General features: G+C 45.7%; 1 protein-coding gene across 1 annotated transcript; it reads left to right on the top strand.

The window, feature by feature from the left end:
- Nucleotides 1–18: 18 nt before the first annotated feature.
- Nucleotides 19–17,169, top strand: CD160 (CD160 molecule). The gene is made up of 5 exons (XM_081112845.1): nt 19–97; nt 9,307–9,533; nt 10,182–10,508; nt 13,728–13,862; nt 16,040–17,169. The coding sequence occupies exons 2-5, from the start codon at nt 9,467–9,469 to the stop codon at nt 16,045–16,047; spliced, it is 537 nt and encodes a 178-aa protein (XP_080968971.1). The 5' UTR covers nt 19–97; nt 9,307–9,466; the 3' UTR covers nt 16,048–17,169.
- The last annotated feature ends 1,564 nt before the right edge of the window (nt 17,170–18,733 follow it).

The raw sequence follows: 18,733 nt of genomic DNA, 5'->3' as shown, positions 1-18,733 counted from the left end.
GGGGTTTTAACTAGACAAGAACCAGGCGAGAGCTGAGAGCACATTCACGCGTTCCCACCGGAGCCAGCAGCCCCAGCAGGAGAGCTTCTGTCAGAAGGTAAAGGGGCCCCGGGAGCGGGGTGGGCGGTGGCAGATCTGCTCAAGCAAAGGCAGGCTCCAGGGGGCCCCCCCAGGAGCCCTGTCCCTTCTCCCAGGCGCCCCGGAGAGAAGCGTGCTCACTCTGCTCAGAGGCTCAGACACTCAGACACTTTCCTGACGTGGGGAAGAACCACACGGGGTGTTCACGGGAGGGAGAGCGGGGTGAGCTCTGGGAGTCGCCGACCTGTGGAGCCGAAATCCTTCCTTCTGCTCTAAAATCTCCTGGCTACTCTGTGTTGTTCAGTCCTCATGGGGGACAAATGACAAGTCATTCCTAGCGATAAAAAGGCGACAGTTAGGCCTGGCCGGCAGGGCTCATGGTTCAATTCCCAGTCAGGGCACATGCCCGGGTTGTGGGCTCGATCCCCAGTGTGGGGTGTGCAGGAGGCAGCCAATCAATGAGTCTCTCATCATTGATGTTTCTCTCTCTCTCTCCCTCTCTCTTCCTCTTTGAAAGCAATAAAATATATATATATTTTTAAAAAGGAGCTAGTTACTAAAGCAGTGGTTCTCAACCTTCCTAATGCCGCGACCCTTTAATACAGTTCCTCATGTTGTGGTGACCCCCAACCATAAAATTATTTTCGTGGCTACTTCAGAACTGTAATTTTGCTTCTGTTATGAATCGTCATGTAAATATCTGATATGCAGGATGTATTTTCATTGTTACAAATTGAACATAATTAAAGCATAGTGATTAATCACAAAAACAATATGTAATTATATATGTGTTTTCCGATGGTCTTAGGCGACCCCTGTGAAAGGGTCGTTCGACCCCAAAAGGGTCGCGACCCACAGGTTGAGAACCGCTGTACTAAAGGAGAGTTACCAGCATTGATCAACTCTCCACTTGACTCCTCAAAGCCTGGGACAAGCCGCTGGGCTCCATGGGCTGGGAGCTGGCCTTGTGAGGCACCCCTGAGGGAGGTACACACCCCAGATGTGTGCTCTGGGAGTGATGCAAGCAAGGGGGGTTCAGGCCGCTGGCATGTTTTTTGGCCGAGTAAAGCTGGGAATTCCAAGGTGAAAGGAATGGTGTAGAAAGTTCTCCCAAAGCTCAGAGTCACACACGTTCGCGGGGAGACCTTTGACCTGGTGGGAATCAGGAGACCTCAGTTTCCCTAGTTGCAAAGTGAGGAAGCTGTCAGCAGAGCTTCCGACCTGGGGGCCATGGGTTTATTCATGGGATTTGTGAATTTGGGGAAAACAGTCATCTTTATGTTCACTAGTCTCTACTCGAAAGCATGTCCTTCCATTATGATATAGGCCGGTGGTCGGCAAACTCATTAGTCACAGAGCCAAATATCAACAGTACAACGATTGAAATTTCTTTTGAGAGCCGAATTTTTTAAACTTAAACTCTATAGGTAGGTACATTGTTATTAACTTAATTAGGGTGCTCCTAAGGCTTAAGAAGAGCCACACTCAAGGGGCCAAAGAGCCGCATGTGGCTCGCGAGCCGCAGTTTGCCGACCACTGATATAGGCAACAAGCCTCAGCAGAATTGGCCGTCAGTAGAAATCGCAGTCAAATCTCATTACAGCTGCGACAGGCTCCTCAGATGTCATCACGTCATCACTCTGAAGTGTCCCCTCTGGGGCTGATGAGGGGCTAAAGGAGCACGCACCATCCGTCCTCCGTCGCACATTCTTCCTGCTCCGTTATCCTCTGGGTTTCATTTTATTCATTTTAAATGTTATTCTGAGAACAGGATCCACAGACGTCACCAGACAACCTGCAGGGCCCATGGCACATTGAGGGGAGGGTGAGGCCTGCTCTGGGTGCTGAGAGCAGAGGAGGCTCGGGGCCTCCGGACCCTAAGGGTGACTGACAAACGGTTCTACTCTAAGGAGTCGGGGTCCCGGGCACCTTCCATTTGTGGGAGATGTGCAGACAGGTGGTCGTGGAGGGGGGGAGGGAGGAGCGGGGGGGGGGGGGGGGGTTGGGCCTGGGCTGGGAGCCTCCCCCTCGCAGTCCTGTCCCACCAGCAGCGCGCGCTCCCGGAACCTCTGCACAGCTCTAGGGGCCATTTGATTGTCACAGCATTCGCGTGGGTGGGAGGCTGAGCGAGGTCGGTAACGCTGGATTTGATTCCAGGCCTCCAGGTGCCCCCCACTTTAAAGGTCGGGGTGAGGAGACAACCGGGGCAGCCTGCCTAGCCTGGGAGGGCAGAAGGGGGGTGTCAGCCTAATGTGCACCCCCATTCTTGCCCGCTGAGGGGTTCGTCCGCGTCTTAGGAGGAAGGGGAGGCCAGAAAGTCCCCAGGCTCCCCCCCCCCCCCCAGCTCTTGGGGCCATGGAGGGCGAGTTGCCACTGTAATAAGGCTTCTCTCCAGGGCCCATCAACCCATCAGACCTGATCTTGCACTCCCCACGCCCCCACACTAGGTTTTTCCAAGCTAGCTGCGCAAGGCCGACCAGAGCGCATCCCCCACCCCCACTCTCACCCCCCCACCCCCACTCTCACCACCACCCCCCACCCCCCCAAACCCCGGAGGCTCAAGGGATCACATTTTGCAAATTTGGGGCTGATGAGCAGTGGGGAGGGTCATCTCCGCTTCAACTGGAAGGCGGCGCCCTCTAGCGGTCAGAGTGCAGAACCAGCAGTGCCTGGTCCGCCGGGCACCAAGGTCACAGATTCCAGGAGCATCCTTTGCCCACGGTCCTCGCCAGCCTCCGGCCCCGCTAAGCGGCCCAGGACAGACTTACATGCCCAGCTCCAGCCAGGCCGCAGGCACCCCGAAGCACCCCTGCGTCAGCGTCCGAGGGCGGGCAGCCTGTGTGCCGCCCCCTTTTGGAAGCAGTCCCTGCCCCAGCCTCTCCCACCCCGATGCACTAGTCCCTCGGGAAGGAGCCTAGAGAAGGGACTTGAACTCCCCACGGCTCACAGCAGCTCACAGCTAGCCAGTGCGGAGCCCAGACTGGAAGCCGACTCTCCCCAGCCCATCCCCACCTTACCTCACCCCAGTATTCATGGGCACCCGCCCCCAGCGCCCACAAACATCTGCCAAGGCCTAACTCCGCGGCCATATCGCAGCCTTTGAAGATCCCTCATTCAGAATTTCTCCTGCCGGCTCCTTGGAATACTCACGGCCTAATTATCATCACAGTCCTCGTGCTGTGACCCTGCCTGAATGGCTTGGATAGGCGTGAGAAGGGGGACAAAGGAGAGTAAACTCTCGGAGACCTGCCTAACTTGGGAGCTGGAATCCTAGCTGTGACTTCAAGCTGGTCACACTGCGTGCAAGCCTCCGTGGGATTAGTACAACAGCGTTTCGCTCAACTCGCAATGTTTGTCTCAAGAGTCAGCAGGGTGTTCTGGAGGAGACAGGGTGCAGCATTAGGTGTGACCACAAGGAGGGGGGCCAGAGGTCAAGGTGAGGGCAGAAGCATTGGGGCCAGACCACGGGGCTGCTGCTAGGACTTACTAGGATTGTGACAAATGTATGGGTAAATATAGAGAAATTAGCAATTGTCTCCATTTATATTTTCCTTTATGTTCCTTAGTAGCACTTTATATTGTTTATCCTGTAGGTCCCATATAGCAATCTTGTTACATTTTAAACCCATTTTAAATTTTGGGGCATTTTATGGGTATTTTACTGTTGTTATAATGCGTGGGATTTTTCCTTCTATCATATTTTCTATCAATTGTATGTAGGAAAAACGATTTTATGTATTCATTTCATAAGTGAATACCTTATGAAATTTTATTTTTGCTATGTTTTACATTATTTTATGTAAGTTGTAGTTACATAATAATCCATACTATGGATATGCCATAATTCACTCAACCATTCTCTAACCAATGGGTCTTCACCTTTTTCTAATTTCTGGTATTATAATTACTGCTGCAGTGAATATCCTCATGGCTATACTTCAGCACATTCCTGCTTTTACTTCTGTAACATGGAGTCAAAGGTACAGGGTACACTTTCATTCAGAGTAAATGACTGTGCCTATTTCCTCACACCCTTACTAGGACTGGATTTATCAATCTTTTTTATTTTTATTCATCTATTGGATGGTAATTCTGAAATTCTGAACTCTGAATTTTAAACAATTTGACCAGTAAGACTGAACAACTTTTCACTGCATTTCCTTTTTTGTGTACTGTCTATTCATATAATCTACCTTTCATTTCTAATATTCTTAATTCTCTTGGGTTTTCCAGGTGTAAGTTATATCATATGTAAGTAATAGTAATTTTGCCTCGAGTTCCAATATTTACCTCCCTCCCTTTACCCTCTTGCCTAAATGCAATAACTAACATTTCCAGAGCACTGTGAAATAACAGAGGTACTTGGAAGCATCTTTACCTGGCTCCTTGTATTAATAGAAATGACCTTATATTTATCATTAAATGATGCTAGAATTTTGAGATATATACTTCTCTATTATGTTGACTAATGTTCATACATTACCATTTCACTTGGGATTTTAGTGGGAATGAATATAAAATTTGATCAGAATACTGACCTTTTTTGCTAATAACTAGGTTAATTACATGATATCAGTACCACTTCCTTTTACTTGAGTTTGCATCGACAAGAACTTAGCCACATAGGAACCCCTCATTATAAAGGAGGCTGGGAAATGTTGTCTCCGGCAGGCAGGCAGGTTCTCTGCTAAAACACAGTGGAGGTGGGCAGGAGGGTTTCTTAAAAAGGGGGGCAGAGGGGAAATGGACATGGGGGGGGGGGAATTCCAGTCTATCCCTGGCTAACAATTCCATTAGCCATCTCTTCAATTTGTTAAAAGCAAAGAAATTGAAACCACTTGATTCACGAATGGATTTTTTTACCTTCAATTAGGCCTGATAACTCAAATCATCCCTGGGGTTCCCTGGAGGTCTTTACACCCCATGACAATGTCCCAGAGAAGAGCCAGGATGAGTGAGGGGTCTTGCCTTTCGTTTCTAGGGTGGGAAAGTGAAGGTGGGAAGGGAGAATCAGCAGCAGGCCTCCACCACAGGCATCTATCTTCTCATGCAAATCCATTTTAGGAAGAAATACAACTGTAAGTGATGGATCTGAAAATTAATTCATTTAATTAATTGTGCCCACATACCCCTTTGAAAGTCTTTAATGCCTCCAAGGTTATGCATCCAGATTTAAGGACATTACCTTAGAGCTTTAATTCTGACTGCCTTCTCGATTCTTTTTACTTGCTATCATCCAGCATTTTAGTTCTGTCCTTTTTGTTAATCTCAAACTGACACATTTTAAATTTTAACCTCAGATTAGTTTGACTAGGTTTTTTTCTTAAAACTTTCATTGTAAAAATATGTAGTATATAAAACACATACCAAAAATCCCTTTGGTCCCTATGCTCCCCACACCATTCTCAAGGTGAATATCTTACATTTCCAAATGTGTTGTGTGTGTAGACAGACAGGAAGATAAGTAGGTACAGATATATACATACACACATGTATATATTCTATATTCAATTTTTTAATTATCAAAGTATTACAAGCTCATCTTAGCAAGTCAAATAACTTAAAATGGTATAATGAAAATTAATAGGTTTTCACACTTCCCTCACAACACACCTCTGAGGATAAAAATATAAACAATGTGCTATGTACCATTGTACTCTATCCTCTGTGATCTGTAAATATACAGGGTGGGGAAAAAGTAGGCTTATAGTTGTTCATAAGGAAAATAATACAATCATTAATAAGTAACAACAATAAACTGTTTTGTGTACTCAGGACTGTAAACCTACTTTTGCCCTACCCTATATACAACTGTCAAGGAGGAAATTTCATCCTCTACCCTTCACGGTTCTTCTGGCTGGTGGTCTAATAACCAAATGAACACAAGACAGATTAGCAGGGGAAAACAAATTAAAGTTTAGTGATAGGCTCAACTCCTCTATACGTGGGATAGGCCCAGGAACAGTGAGTAGCTCCCCCAAGTGGTGGAAGCCAGCACCTTTAATACCACCTTCAGCTGAAGACAGAAGGTGATGCTGGGTTAGAGTCCGTTACGGAAAAGCACAGTAAACAAGGTTTAGAGTGTTTGCAAGTTGAAGTGCAAGCCTTCTCCACAGAGAAGGGAGGCCCGGCACAGTGAGGGAGACGCCTCTACAAATGGAGATCTCCCTTAGGAATAGAAATGTCTTTGCCAGACGGCAACTTCCACTCGGTTTTCAGAGCTTCTCCCAGATCTGCTCTTTCTTAAAATTAACCAGCCTAAAATCATCAATGTTCCAAAGGGACGTATTTTGGGGTGGGAACCATTCTAAATCTACAAAAAAATGATTAAACATTTTAAAATAAAATATGATCAAGTCTATACATTATTTTCTAAGAATTAATATGTAAATCTACTAACATTTGTCAGGCATGTATACAAAAATGTAAAGAAACAGACAATGCATCTCAAGTGAATGATGAAAAGAAGTTTTACTCAAATAAAGGTACTGGAATCACTGGTGGTTAGCTTGAAAACATTTACATTAGGTCTGCACCTCATACTTTCCACCAGAATAAATCCCATAAAGACCAAAAGTGTTACCGTAAGATATGAAGAAGTAAAAGTACTGGAAGAAACCATAGGAGATGATTTTCAATTTTGGGAGAGGAGGCCTGTACAGCATGTCACAAAACCCGAAAGCCATCAAAGTAAAAGAACAGAGTGATAAGAAAATAATTTTTTTCCCCGCAAAACAATAGAAAAAACAAATGACAAACTAGAAAAGTATTTCTCCCTCCCATCACGAAGGACTAATTCTTGAATCTATAAGCACTCCTGCAAATCAATCTATGGACGCCGCAGGACCCACTCTCCGGGCTGCTGGTGGGGAGGCACTGCAATGCAACCCCCGGAGGACAACATGGCAGCATCACTCAACACAGCAAATGCACATGCCCTCGGGCAAGCAATGCCACTCCCAGAGATTCATCATTTGCAAAGTGATGTATGTGCATGGTTACTCACCGCAGTAGGGTTTGTAAGAGATTGGAAATAACCAAAATGCTCACTAACAAGAATCTATATCAATAAATTTGCATATTTAAGAATACTGTGCAGCAATTTTCACGTGCTGATATGGAATGGTCTCCAGAAAATATTGGCAAGCGAAAAGAGCAAACTGTAGGACAGAGTGATTTGTATGCCATCATTCTTCCTTGTTGGTGTTTAAACGGGGGGGCGGGGGGGGGTGCATAGGGAACTGTTTACATATGCACAGGATATCTCTAGCTGGAGCCACAGAGTCAGGCAACTGCATGGCTGTGGGGGAGGGTCACTGGGGCACGGGAGCTGCAAGGAAACTTTTAACTGCATACCCCTCTCTGAAACTTGAACCCTGTGAATGTAATTATCTAGTCAAAAAGTTATACACTATAAAAGTATTTAAATATATTTTTAAAACATCTACAGAGGATTTTCTAAAATAAAAATGTATTTTTTTAAATATACATAGCTCTGAAATGTCTTTTTTGACACAATTGTATATTATGGACACCCATCCCTTCAGGTCCATAAAAAAATAGAACTCATTTTTCAATATTATTCTACTATATGGATGAGTCAAAATTTATTCACTCATTTCCCTACTGATGAAAATTCAGGTATTTTCTTGGTCTTGGTTTTCTGTTCAGTTTGGATTTGTCTTGATATGGTAATAAAATTTTCTTAGCTAGGATTAGAAGACATAAACATAAAAGGTGAAACAATAAAAATATTGGAAAAGCCCTGGCCGGTGTGGCTCAGATGCTTGAGTGTCGCTCCATGCGCCAAAAGTTTATGGTTCAATTTCCCATCAGGGCACATACCCAGGTTGTGGGCTGTCCCTGGTGAGGTGAGGTGAGGTGAGGGGTGTGTGTGTGTGTGTGTGTGCGCAAGAGCAGCCGATTAATGTTCCTTTTTCTCTATCCCTCTCCCTTTAAAAATCAATACTTTAAAATATTTAATATATATATACATATATATGAAGAAAATTATAATCTGGGCCTGAGGGAAACTTTAACACTGAAAACATAGATGATTTTTTTAAAATTTTTAAAAATATATTTTATTGATTTTTTACAGAGAGGAAGGGAGAGAGATAGAGAGTTAGAGACATCGATGAGAGAGAAACATCGATCAGCTGCCTCCTGCACACCCCCTACTGGGGATGTGCCCGCAACCAAGGTACATGCCCTTGACCGGAATCAAACCTGGGACCCTTGAGTCCTCAGGCTGACGTTCTATCCACTGAGCCAAACTGGTTAGGGCCATAGATGATTTTTTTTTTAATATATTTTATTGATTTTTCACAGAGAGGAAGAGAGAGGGATAGAGAGTTAGAAACATCGATGAGAGAGAAACATCGATCAGCTGCCTCTTGCACACCTCCTACTGGGGATGCGCCCGCAACCCAGGTACATGCCCTTGGCCGGAATCGAACCTGGGACCTTTCAATCCGCAGGCCGACGCTCTATCCACTGAGCCAAACCGGTCAGGGCCATAGATGATTTTTTAAGAAAAGTTACAAATGTAAATTTTTCCTATGAAAAAAAAAGTCAAGAGACAACACATTGTGAGGTAATATTTGTTTAAAAAAAAATGGTCAACTGATGAACCAGGAGTTATGGTTCGATTCCAGGTCAGGGCACATGCCCGGGTTGCGGGCTCGACCCCCAGTGTGGGGCATGTAGGAGGCAGCCAGTCAATAATTCTCTCTCATTGATGTTTCTCTCTCTCTCTCTCTCTTCCTCTCTGAAATCAATAAAAATATATTAAAAATTAATTTTAAAATGGCAGACAGGTTAATATCCCTAATACAGAGAAAATTTCTAAAAGTTGAGTTTAAAAAATGCTAATACTATGAACAAGCAATTAATACAGAAGGAAATATTAATGACCAATAAACATCTGATGAGATCTTCACCCTCACCAGTCATGGAAATGCCAAAGAAAACCTAATGTTTCATCCCTCACATTGGCAAAATGTAAAAGATATAACATCCAGTGCTGGCCAGCACATAAAGAAATGTAGATTTTCAAATATTATTGTTGAACATCTGAATCTCAACTACTTTTTAGAGGAATTTGATAATTTACAGATATTTTAATGTTCATATTCTTTGACCCAGAAATCCAATTAAACTTTAAAAAAAATCTGAAAATACAGCTTTTCGTGTCTCTCTCCTCCACCACCCCTCCACCTCCCTCAGAGTCCCGCCGACAGAAGCCAGGGCCTCGGCCAGGGAGTGGCTGTGGAGCTGCCGCGGCCTCCTCAGGGCTCCCTCTGTGCTTCCGGGAAAACGAAGCCAAGGACACCAGCAGAGCCACCTGCTTCGAGTTCCTGAGCTGCTGACAGCCCGCAGGACGCCGATGGCCTCTGGCAGAGGCTGCTGGGCCCTGGCCACGCTGCTGGCAATTGTGGGCATCGAGCTTGGCGGTGAGGACAGCCCATCCCCAAGCCCCAGAGCAGAGCAGCCCCCAGGGAGAATCCTGGGCTCCTGAGGGGGATGGACCCCATGTTTTTTCCCTAGCGAGGAAGGAGGGACCTGCTCTTCTTGATACTAATGCAAGGGTGACAGACGTAGTTTCCTTTTCTTTGTTAGAACCCTATCGTGCACGCATCAGACATCGCGTCTGCGCTGCGTGTTGCAAAGAGCCTGGTAAACTGGCCCTCCCTCTGAAATTCCTACAGGCTCATAAACTCTAAATTCATGAAGTCCAGGTACCACATCTGCCAACTCCGAAAACCCATTTAACCACTCTGTGCTTCGTATTTGTTCATCTATAAAATGGGAAAAACACCTGCCTCTAGGGCTCTATCAAGGATGAGGTACATTAACAAAGCACTTTAACTTAAAGGCCTATAGGTTCCAGGTGGACAGTAAAAATCAAACGCAAACCATTCAATAAATGAGGAGCTGGGATTGCAGGTCTCCATCAGACATGGGTGTAACTCATGGACAACTCCTCTAAGAGGATGGCATTTAATGTCCTGGGGCAGCCCCCCTCTCTGCCTCAACATTTGGAAATAACGCGAATTTATTTGCCATGTACTCCCACGGCTAATTCTTCCTTCCCATTTCAGGATGCATGCGCCTCCTCAGCTCAGCGTCCCAGCAAGGAAAGCAACTAAGCTTAACCTGCACCTTGCGGCACACGAACGAAGAGGCTGAGGGGGCCATCGTGTTTCTGTGCAAGGACAGGCCTTCGGACTGTTCCCCTGAGACCAGCTTGAAGCACCTGAGCCTGAGACGCTCGCCTGAGATGGATGGTGTCAGTCAAAGATCATCTCAGTTGGTGTTCACCATAACCGAAGCCACACCATCGGCCAATGGGACCTACCAGTGTTGTGCCAAAAGCCAGACGCCAGAAATCCTCCTTCAAGGTCATTTTCTCTCCGTTTCAGTCACAGGTGAGCTCCTAACATCCCTAATACCACAGGCGGGACCCCAGCAGGGTCAACAGCTGGGGACAGTAGGTATTTCGGGTCCTGACCAGGCAGCCTCCTTGAGGGCGTCCTTCCCGTTACAATCCTTTTCCCTCTCCCCCACTGGCCAATGCCGCTTTCCTACGAAGGTAATCTCACTTTGTCTTCAATTTCAAGAAAGCTTACCGAGGTAGCCACCCCATTTTTATTGACACTGATTGAGTCACGAGTAAGTAAAAGCAACTTGTCCGATGCCCCTACTGGCCAGGGCCAGTAAATGCAGGCGGAGGTCTACAATGGGAGGTCCAACAACGGAGCTCTCTGTGTTTCTAAACACAGGCACTGAGCCTTCAGGCTGGGACAGAGATTTGAGATAAAATGGATGGTTGTCTTAAAGATGATTTAGTTGTAAGAAACAGAAACCCATTCAAGCTGCAATAGATTAGAGGGGGGTGTCGATGGGGAGACAATAAAGCAAGAAGTATAGCCGGCCTGCATGAGATCATTTCCAGAAACCAGAAAGCCAGCAGAAGCCGAGTCCCTGCCTCTATCTCACTGGGGCAGCAAAGCCTCGCATCCCTACAGATCGCCTCCACTCTGCTCCCTGCTGTTACTACTTGGGCACAGGTTGAATAGGACCACTCCAGCCTCGGCTGTACCTACAGCTTCCTCATCTGCCCAACAGAGCGACTCCATCCCTACATGCCCAAAGGGGCAAGCCTTCCAGAGAGAAAATTCTATTCTGCCTAGAATTCCGTGCCCAACCAAGCCACCAATTAAACGTGAGGAAGGAATAGACGCCGTCAGACAAACAATGACTCAAAACTTGTCTCCTATGTGATCGTTATTAAGAAGCTACCAGAGAACGTGCTTCAGGAGAACTAGAAAGTGGACGGTAGGGTGGGTAAAACGGGATCCCGGAAACAAGGAACCTAACAGAAACGAGGATAAGAAAATTCTAGAAGGAAAGGGCCCCAAAAGAGCAATTAGTCCAGCAGAGAGGGAGGGAGAGAGGGCTCCAGAAGGAAACGTTATAGGACAGAATAGAATTGACAGATCAGCGCTCAGGAGCCTGTGACAGGTTGAAATCCTCATCTTCAATCAAAGTCAATAGACAATATCTGAACTTTATCCAGAAAGTGGTAACATGAGCTTATTATTTAGAAATATGGTGAAACATGTCAAAGAATTGAGAGTGATGGTCTCTGGGGAATAGGCCTGAGGAGGGTAACAGGGCACTGCTATTATTCTTTATGAACTTTCAAAGAATTACTTGTTAACTTTAAGAAAACTAGGGATAAATCACACACACACGCCCAAAATAGAAACCTGGCCCAGAGCCTTTTAACAAATGTTTTCATCCTCTCCTGTGGCTAGCAGTCAATCCAAATCTCCTACTTCAGTCTCGGTTGAGCTGTTATTTCCCTTCCTTGCTTCTGGGTATGTCTTCCTTAGCCCGAGCTACAGCATTCAGCACGTCCACGCTCCCCAATCAACTCCCGTCTCCATTGACTTCTGTGGCTGTGCTCCCGTTTTTTTCTACCTTTCTGACTTCTGTGCTCTCCTTCAATGCTTGTATTTCCTCCTCTCAAACAAGGGAATTCCTTCCCCAAGACTCCTCACTCCCCCTCCATCTTTTCACTCTCTCCCCCAAGTTCTCATCCACCCTCTTGATTTAAACCTGCCCCTCCCTGCAGCTGACCCACAAATCAACTTCTCCAGCTCTCAACTCTTCCCTAAGTTTCAGTTAAACATTTCCACCGACAACTGGATTCCAGCTCCTGAATGCCTACCATCTCCTCAGACTCAAACCCGTTCTCCTGAGACTGTACTTCTGTCCACTCTTTAGTCTAAACCTTGGTCCCTCCTTTTTCCCTTCCCCCATCCAGTTATTGAGTACTACTGGTTCTTTCCCACATTCATTCCTTTCTTTCCGGTATTCTCCAGGTCATCATCTCACTTAAAACATCCCAATAGCCTCTAACTGGTGAGCCCCTTGAGATCCAACTGTCTGACTCATCTTTATCTCCCACAGCAACTGCAGGGCCTGGCACTGAGCTGTTGCCTAATAAATGGCCCATCAACTCTAAAATATGGTCTCTGCCTCCAATCCACGCTACCACCCACCATCTAAAATGCTAATCCTATATAATAAAAGCCTAATATGCTACATGTCCAGGAGTGCCGCTCAGCCAGAAGCCAGGCTCACAGCTGGCGAGCGCAGCGACGGTGGCGGAAGCCTCTCCCGCCTACACGCAGTCAGACATCCCTGAGGGCTCCCGGACTGCAAGAGGGCACAGGCTGGGCTGAGGGACTCCCTCCCTCACCTACCCCCACCTGAATTTCGTGTACCAGGCCTCTAGTTTGTACATGATGCACCACCATCCGGTTTTAATGGCTTTCATTGTCTATGATACAAAACCTAAGTTACTTTAACCTGGCACTACTATTTAGTACTGTTCCAGTTAACTTCACTCACTAGTGGAACCTCCTTTCATTCATTGAACAAGTAAGTACTGAACACCCCAGGCACAAGCCTTAGAGAACAGAATGAGGGTACAACAAAGTCATTGTTCCTTGTAACGTAGCATTCATGTTCTAATACAGAAGTACCAGTCAGCACATGTGGATACTCACAAGTATGGAAATAATGTTCCTTCTGGAAGATGAAATGAGGCCAGACAGGTAACAGTATCAATAAACAATGTCTACCATTGAGTGCTTACTGTGCCGGGCACTGTGCTAAGTGATACTTCATTTCATCTTCATGATCTTTTGAGAAAGCTACTATTCTCGTCATGTGACAACTCGGGCTCGCAGGGAATTTGTGTAAATCCACTCAGCTAGTAGTGAGTGGGGGATAAAAATCCAGATCTATTCGAAAGCCCAGATTTTAACTTAGGCTGAACTGCTTAACCCACCACCCCGCAGATGGCTTTTAGATGAGACCAAGTCCAAGGTGACAAAGCTATTTAACTGTCTCTCTGGCATGAGTTTAAAGTTCCTTCAAGGCAGGCTTATTTGCATTCCCAGTGTGACAAACAGACTCATCATCATCATCACCCACAAATGTTTTTTAAAACACTTATCTGGGCAATGAAGTATGCTGATACCTGGAGACCAAAAGAAGTTCTGAGGTGATGCAAAAGGACATTCTGATGATTTCTGAAACCCTCCCCTGATCCCGATTCTCTTTTGAACCAGAGACAGGGAACTACACAGTGACGGGAGGGAAACTAACAGGACAGCAGGAGTCCAGCCATGGTAATGGCCCTCTCAGTCCAAGCGTCCTGCGAGAGGTCTGGGTGATGCTGGCCACCAGCCTGATGGTCCTTCAAGGTATGTTCAGATGAAGCTTAAGCACCTGTTACGATCCAGAGGGTGGACAGGAAGCGAGTGGGGAAGGGACATGCTCGGCAACCCCTCACTGTCCACAGGGAAACATCGAACCCACGAGGGCAAAACTGATCCACAGGGACTAACCAGGGAAAGACGGTGAGTCAGACTCTCCTTTGGGTAGGAGGTCAGACTTGTTAGGAAAGGCCTGGGGAGAGGCCATTACATACAGCTCCTGTGCTCAGTAAGGAACAGAGGGCTACATGCTGAGGCCATTGTGTGAAATGAACAAGGAAGAGACAGACTTGGTCCAGAGGTGAGGTTTGAACAGTGCAGCTCCTCAGCAAAGGCTGATGCCAGATCGAGTATATTCAGCACTTCTGGCTCAGCCCCTGCGCACCCTTTATCAAGAGGAATCAGGTTTTCTTTAACAGACTGGAACTTGCAATGCTTTGCCATTATGTTTTTGCATAAATCAGATGCAGGGTTTTGTCTGTCCTTGGCATTCTATTCCATCTTTATTTAGGCATTCCTCAAACCAATCAATATCCACCACTTGGTTGTCACCAGAATGTAAGCTCTCTACATGCTGGGACTTTGTCTTGCACACGTAGGCTCTTAGTAAATGTGTTTGAAGAATCTGCATGATGGGCTTGGCCTTACACGATGATTCCAACCTCCTACCACCCTTTGAGACAAAGATTCCTGATTACTCATCAGGAAAATGGGTACAAAGAGGTGAAATGTTGCCCCAGTTCACAGGAATTAATACAGGTGCTTCTCACTAACACCCTGTGCCAGCCGTGGGCAAACTACGGCCCGTGGGCCGGATCCGGCCCGTTCGGCTGTTCTATCGGGCCCGCGGAGCCGAAAGAGCGGAGGGTTCTCTTGCTCTCCCCTCCGCTCCTTCACCAGCAGCAGTGTTAACATGGCAATGTCGGGAAACACGGCCGCAGCTCCTTCTTCTGAGTCCAGTTTAAGAACCCATCATGGCCCTCGAGTCAAAAAGTTTGCCCACCCCTGCCCTGTTCCCTCAGTAATTATTTACTTCAATCTCAACTCCTTCACCTCCCTCCCCATTCTGAGACCGCCTCTTCACATTTCTAGCAACAGGACCTAACACTCCCTTAGTCCAACTCTTTACCTACAAACCATCAAAAGAAAAGTGACTTTACCTGTGATGCTTGGCAAGGACCTGCCAAATGTAAGCCTAGGCCAGTTTTCAAGAAGAAACTGGTGAAAATCAATCAAGCAGTCTGACCCTATAGACATATTTTTTACTAGAGGCCCAGTGCACGAAATTCATGCAAGAGTAGGCCCTCGCAGCCCCGGCTGCCTCGTGCCCCCCGCCCACTGGTCATTCCGCCATCCAGCCTAATTAGCATATTAGCTCTTTATTATATAGGTTTAAACCTAAATTCTCTCAGGTGGTTATTGTTAGTGAAATAAATTTTACTCCTTCATACAGAATAAATGCCCTAAAAAAAGCGGAGGAAATAAGTCTAGCCATTCAATCTACTACACTTACTACCCGAGTCCCAAATTATGCCAGAGTAAAAAATCTCTAAGCTCGTTTCCCTTCTCCTGTCAGATGAAGAGAATGAAGTTTTGATAGTTCATTCCTTTCCTTTATTCTCCCTCCCCCAACAAGACTTACCAGAATTATTAAAGAGGCAGCAATCAGTAGGAAAACAGTACGTGTTTTCTCAGGTCTAGGGGAATCATATGGATCAAGTTAGCATGTTTACACATGACAAAAAGGATGAGGGCGTTTCCTAGGTCTGTACCTTCTTCAGCTCATGACTAACTTCACTGAGTACCCTTGTCCTGTCACCATGCCAACCATTCAGCACCCTCCATGGAAAACCTACCTTGAACTTTGAGTGGCATCTGTGGCATCTACTACTTCTTCAATTGTCCTACCTTGCAGCACGGAGAGACTGGTGGTTAGCTCCCTTCCCACTGCCACCAGAATGTGAGATTTGTAAAGATACAACTGCAACCTCAGTAGTAAGACACAACACATAGCACGCATCCCATTTTTCCTTTTCTGTTCCCTCTCAAGCCAGGAGCGCCTATCACACACACAGGAGCGCCTAGCGGGGATGAATTTACATGAGGTATTTTGTTGCTATTCTAAGTGGTGTGGCAGTAATAAACTTCCCGTTTTCTTTCTACAGCCCTGTAAGAGCTTCCTGCCCGAAGAAATCTTTTTAAAAATCACAGCAAGATAAATATGTTTACCTTGGTATCTTTCACATTACAACATGGGCACAGGGGGACGTGCCAAGAATCTGGGGAATATAAAATGGGACAAATGAGTGGATCCCTTGACCTCCCCTACTTCCTTCCAGGGCAAGCCTGCCTTCTTCCCACCTCAGTCACAGTGAGGGGACGAGCAGCTCTCACCGTGGCTGGGGCAGTGCCCACTCAGACACGGGCTAAGTCCATGTGTTTCTGTGTCCCCAAAAGAACTTTTCCTCGGTCCCCCACCCCCACCCCGCCCCCAAACACAGTAAAAGAAGCAAGTCAAACCAAGTGAGAACACCAATTTTTTGGGGAGAAATTGTTATTTACCACTAAAGGGAAGAAAGAAGCAAAAGAGGTAGGAGAGGAAAGAGACCCAGACCCAGTGTCTCGACTCGGCATGAACACAGAGAAAGGGAGGAATCCACACAGCCCTGATGGAGGAAGATCTGTGCAGACCAGATGCGCCACGATCACAACTGCCTACCTTCAGCGAAGTACTTACCAACATCTTCGGTCATTTCTCTTTTTATATAAATGCCCAAAGCAGTATTTGCATCCTTTTTTCTCCTAAATTCACAAACCCTCTTTCTCTTTAAACAGATGACCTCTTGTCATAGTTAAGCAAGGAGGTGGGAGGCGGGGTGGGGGAGGGAGGATATGCCTGACAGGAAGAACTACATGAATAGAGAGGTACGAACACAATTTCACTGGAACTAAATAGTAAACTATCAAAAGGAAACACCTTACCTGCAATCATTGGCCAGGATCTGCCCAGTGTGGGAGCTAAGGCTTGTGGGAACAGAGAGAGGGCTGGAAGAGACGGGTAAGACCCTCATTAGTGATGGTCTTGAACCTCAAACTCAAAGGATTTTGGATTTTGTTTTATAAGGTAAAAAAACTAGGCATGGAGTCAAAAGACCTGCTCTGCAACATACCAGCCCTGTGTACTTGGGCAAGTGAAGTTCTGAAATGTATCTTTCAAATAAGTCAACACTGTGTTTCAACTGGATGAGGATTCTGGTGTGACTAATAAAGACAAATTGATTTAAAAGTATTACTGAAATCTTAGTAGCTTTTTGTGATGTATTTATTCGCTAAGATACTGAAGATACAACTATCATCTCGTTGGGAAGGAATCTAGTACCTTTTGGACCTTAAAAAATAGTACATCTTATTAGAAAATGTGAAGATTACCACAAGCCTGCATCCCGTAATTCACAGGTAGAAGTATCTAGCTAAGAGAGGAAAGGCAACATGTGGAATCCACGTCCGTGGACCCTTTCTAAGTGTAATCAGCAAGACGAAGTTCTCATGTATAAGATCGTAGAGTTGGATGCATGTCATTGGAAACTTGCAGTAAGAGAACTCTGTCCTGCCGGTGCCCCCAACTCCCAAATCTCCGCTGATTTATTCTTGTAAACAGCACTCTGGTCTTCCCACCTCTCCATCAGCGGTCAAACAGGGTTTCCCCCTAGCATCGTCTGTTACCACCCTCCTCCTTTGCCTCCTAAAACCTGTTGTCTTCACAGATGTCAGTGGCCTGCCTAGATCAGCTCTAACAACCAACTTTGAAGTGCCCTTCACCTCCAAAACCCCAGACGCTGCTGTGTTATTGTTTATAACAGACACAGACTCATTCCCCTGTCAGACTGATATATTTAATTAGTTCCTTGAGGAAGCAGCACCTAGACACCAGGGAGAAAGAAACTGAAGCACGCAAGTCATGAGAGAAAGTCAATTGGCAACAATAATTTATCGAGAAAAAATTTTAAAAACAAATTATATTTGCGTTCAACTTAATATCATACAGAAGCAATGGATGATAAACACCCTTTTCTCAAAAGTCCTTTATTCTTAACCTCATCAATGATCACACTTTTACTTCTACTGAATCCCTTCACCACACCATGTAACAGGGCGCTTGCCAGGCCAACAGTGTCCCAACACAGAACTGCAGAAACACAGGAGCCAAGGTGCTCAGGCCTCTGCCGGGCCCTGCTCACTGCACCTCACTGCCCATCAATCACATCCTTTCCTCTACAGTGAAATGTGCATGTGTGTGTGTGTGTGTGTGTGTGTGTCTCTGTGAATATATACATATATACATACACACACATATATTTGAATACAAAGACATAAACAAATACTTTTCCTCCTAATAACCACTTAATCAAAGTGATACCTGTTGGAGGGGAAATGTTCCCCAAAAACCTTCTAACTAAGTTGAGAGCTAATTATTGGACCAACGAGTACTACTCAAGGAAATATCTGACAAGTACTTGGCTCAATTGTTAGGCAGTAAATGTTGACAACTACAATTTATAATAAGCTAAGGAAGCTATTTGATTTATAGCCATTTCCATATCCTCCACCTAGAATAATCCTTTTTTTCTTAGAAACTAATACTTTAAGGAAAGAATTGAGCTATACCAATAGGGACAAAATGTCATTCTGGATTCTCCAAGTTTCTCAACTCTTCAGAGAACTGACAATAAGAACTTTGAAGGAAAATTAATGCTTGTACCAGGATTATTCCTTCTCCCTGCTCCAAACTCATTAGCTTAGAAACTTTCAAGATGTCGAAGCGATACCAGCTAAAAGTACCACTCTGCCCTTCCCACCCT

The sequence above is a fragment of the Myotis nattereri genome (assembly GCF_964212035.1).
Source record: "Myotis nattereri genome assembly, chromosome: 18".
Lineage (NCBI taxonomy): Eukaryota > Metazoa > Chordata > Mammalia > Chiroptera > Vespertilionidae > Myotis > Myotis nattereri.
The sequence above is the reverse complement of the archived record's forward strand: the minus strand, read 5'-3'. Positions and strand labels throughout refer to the sequence as shown.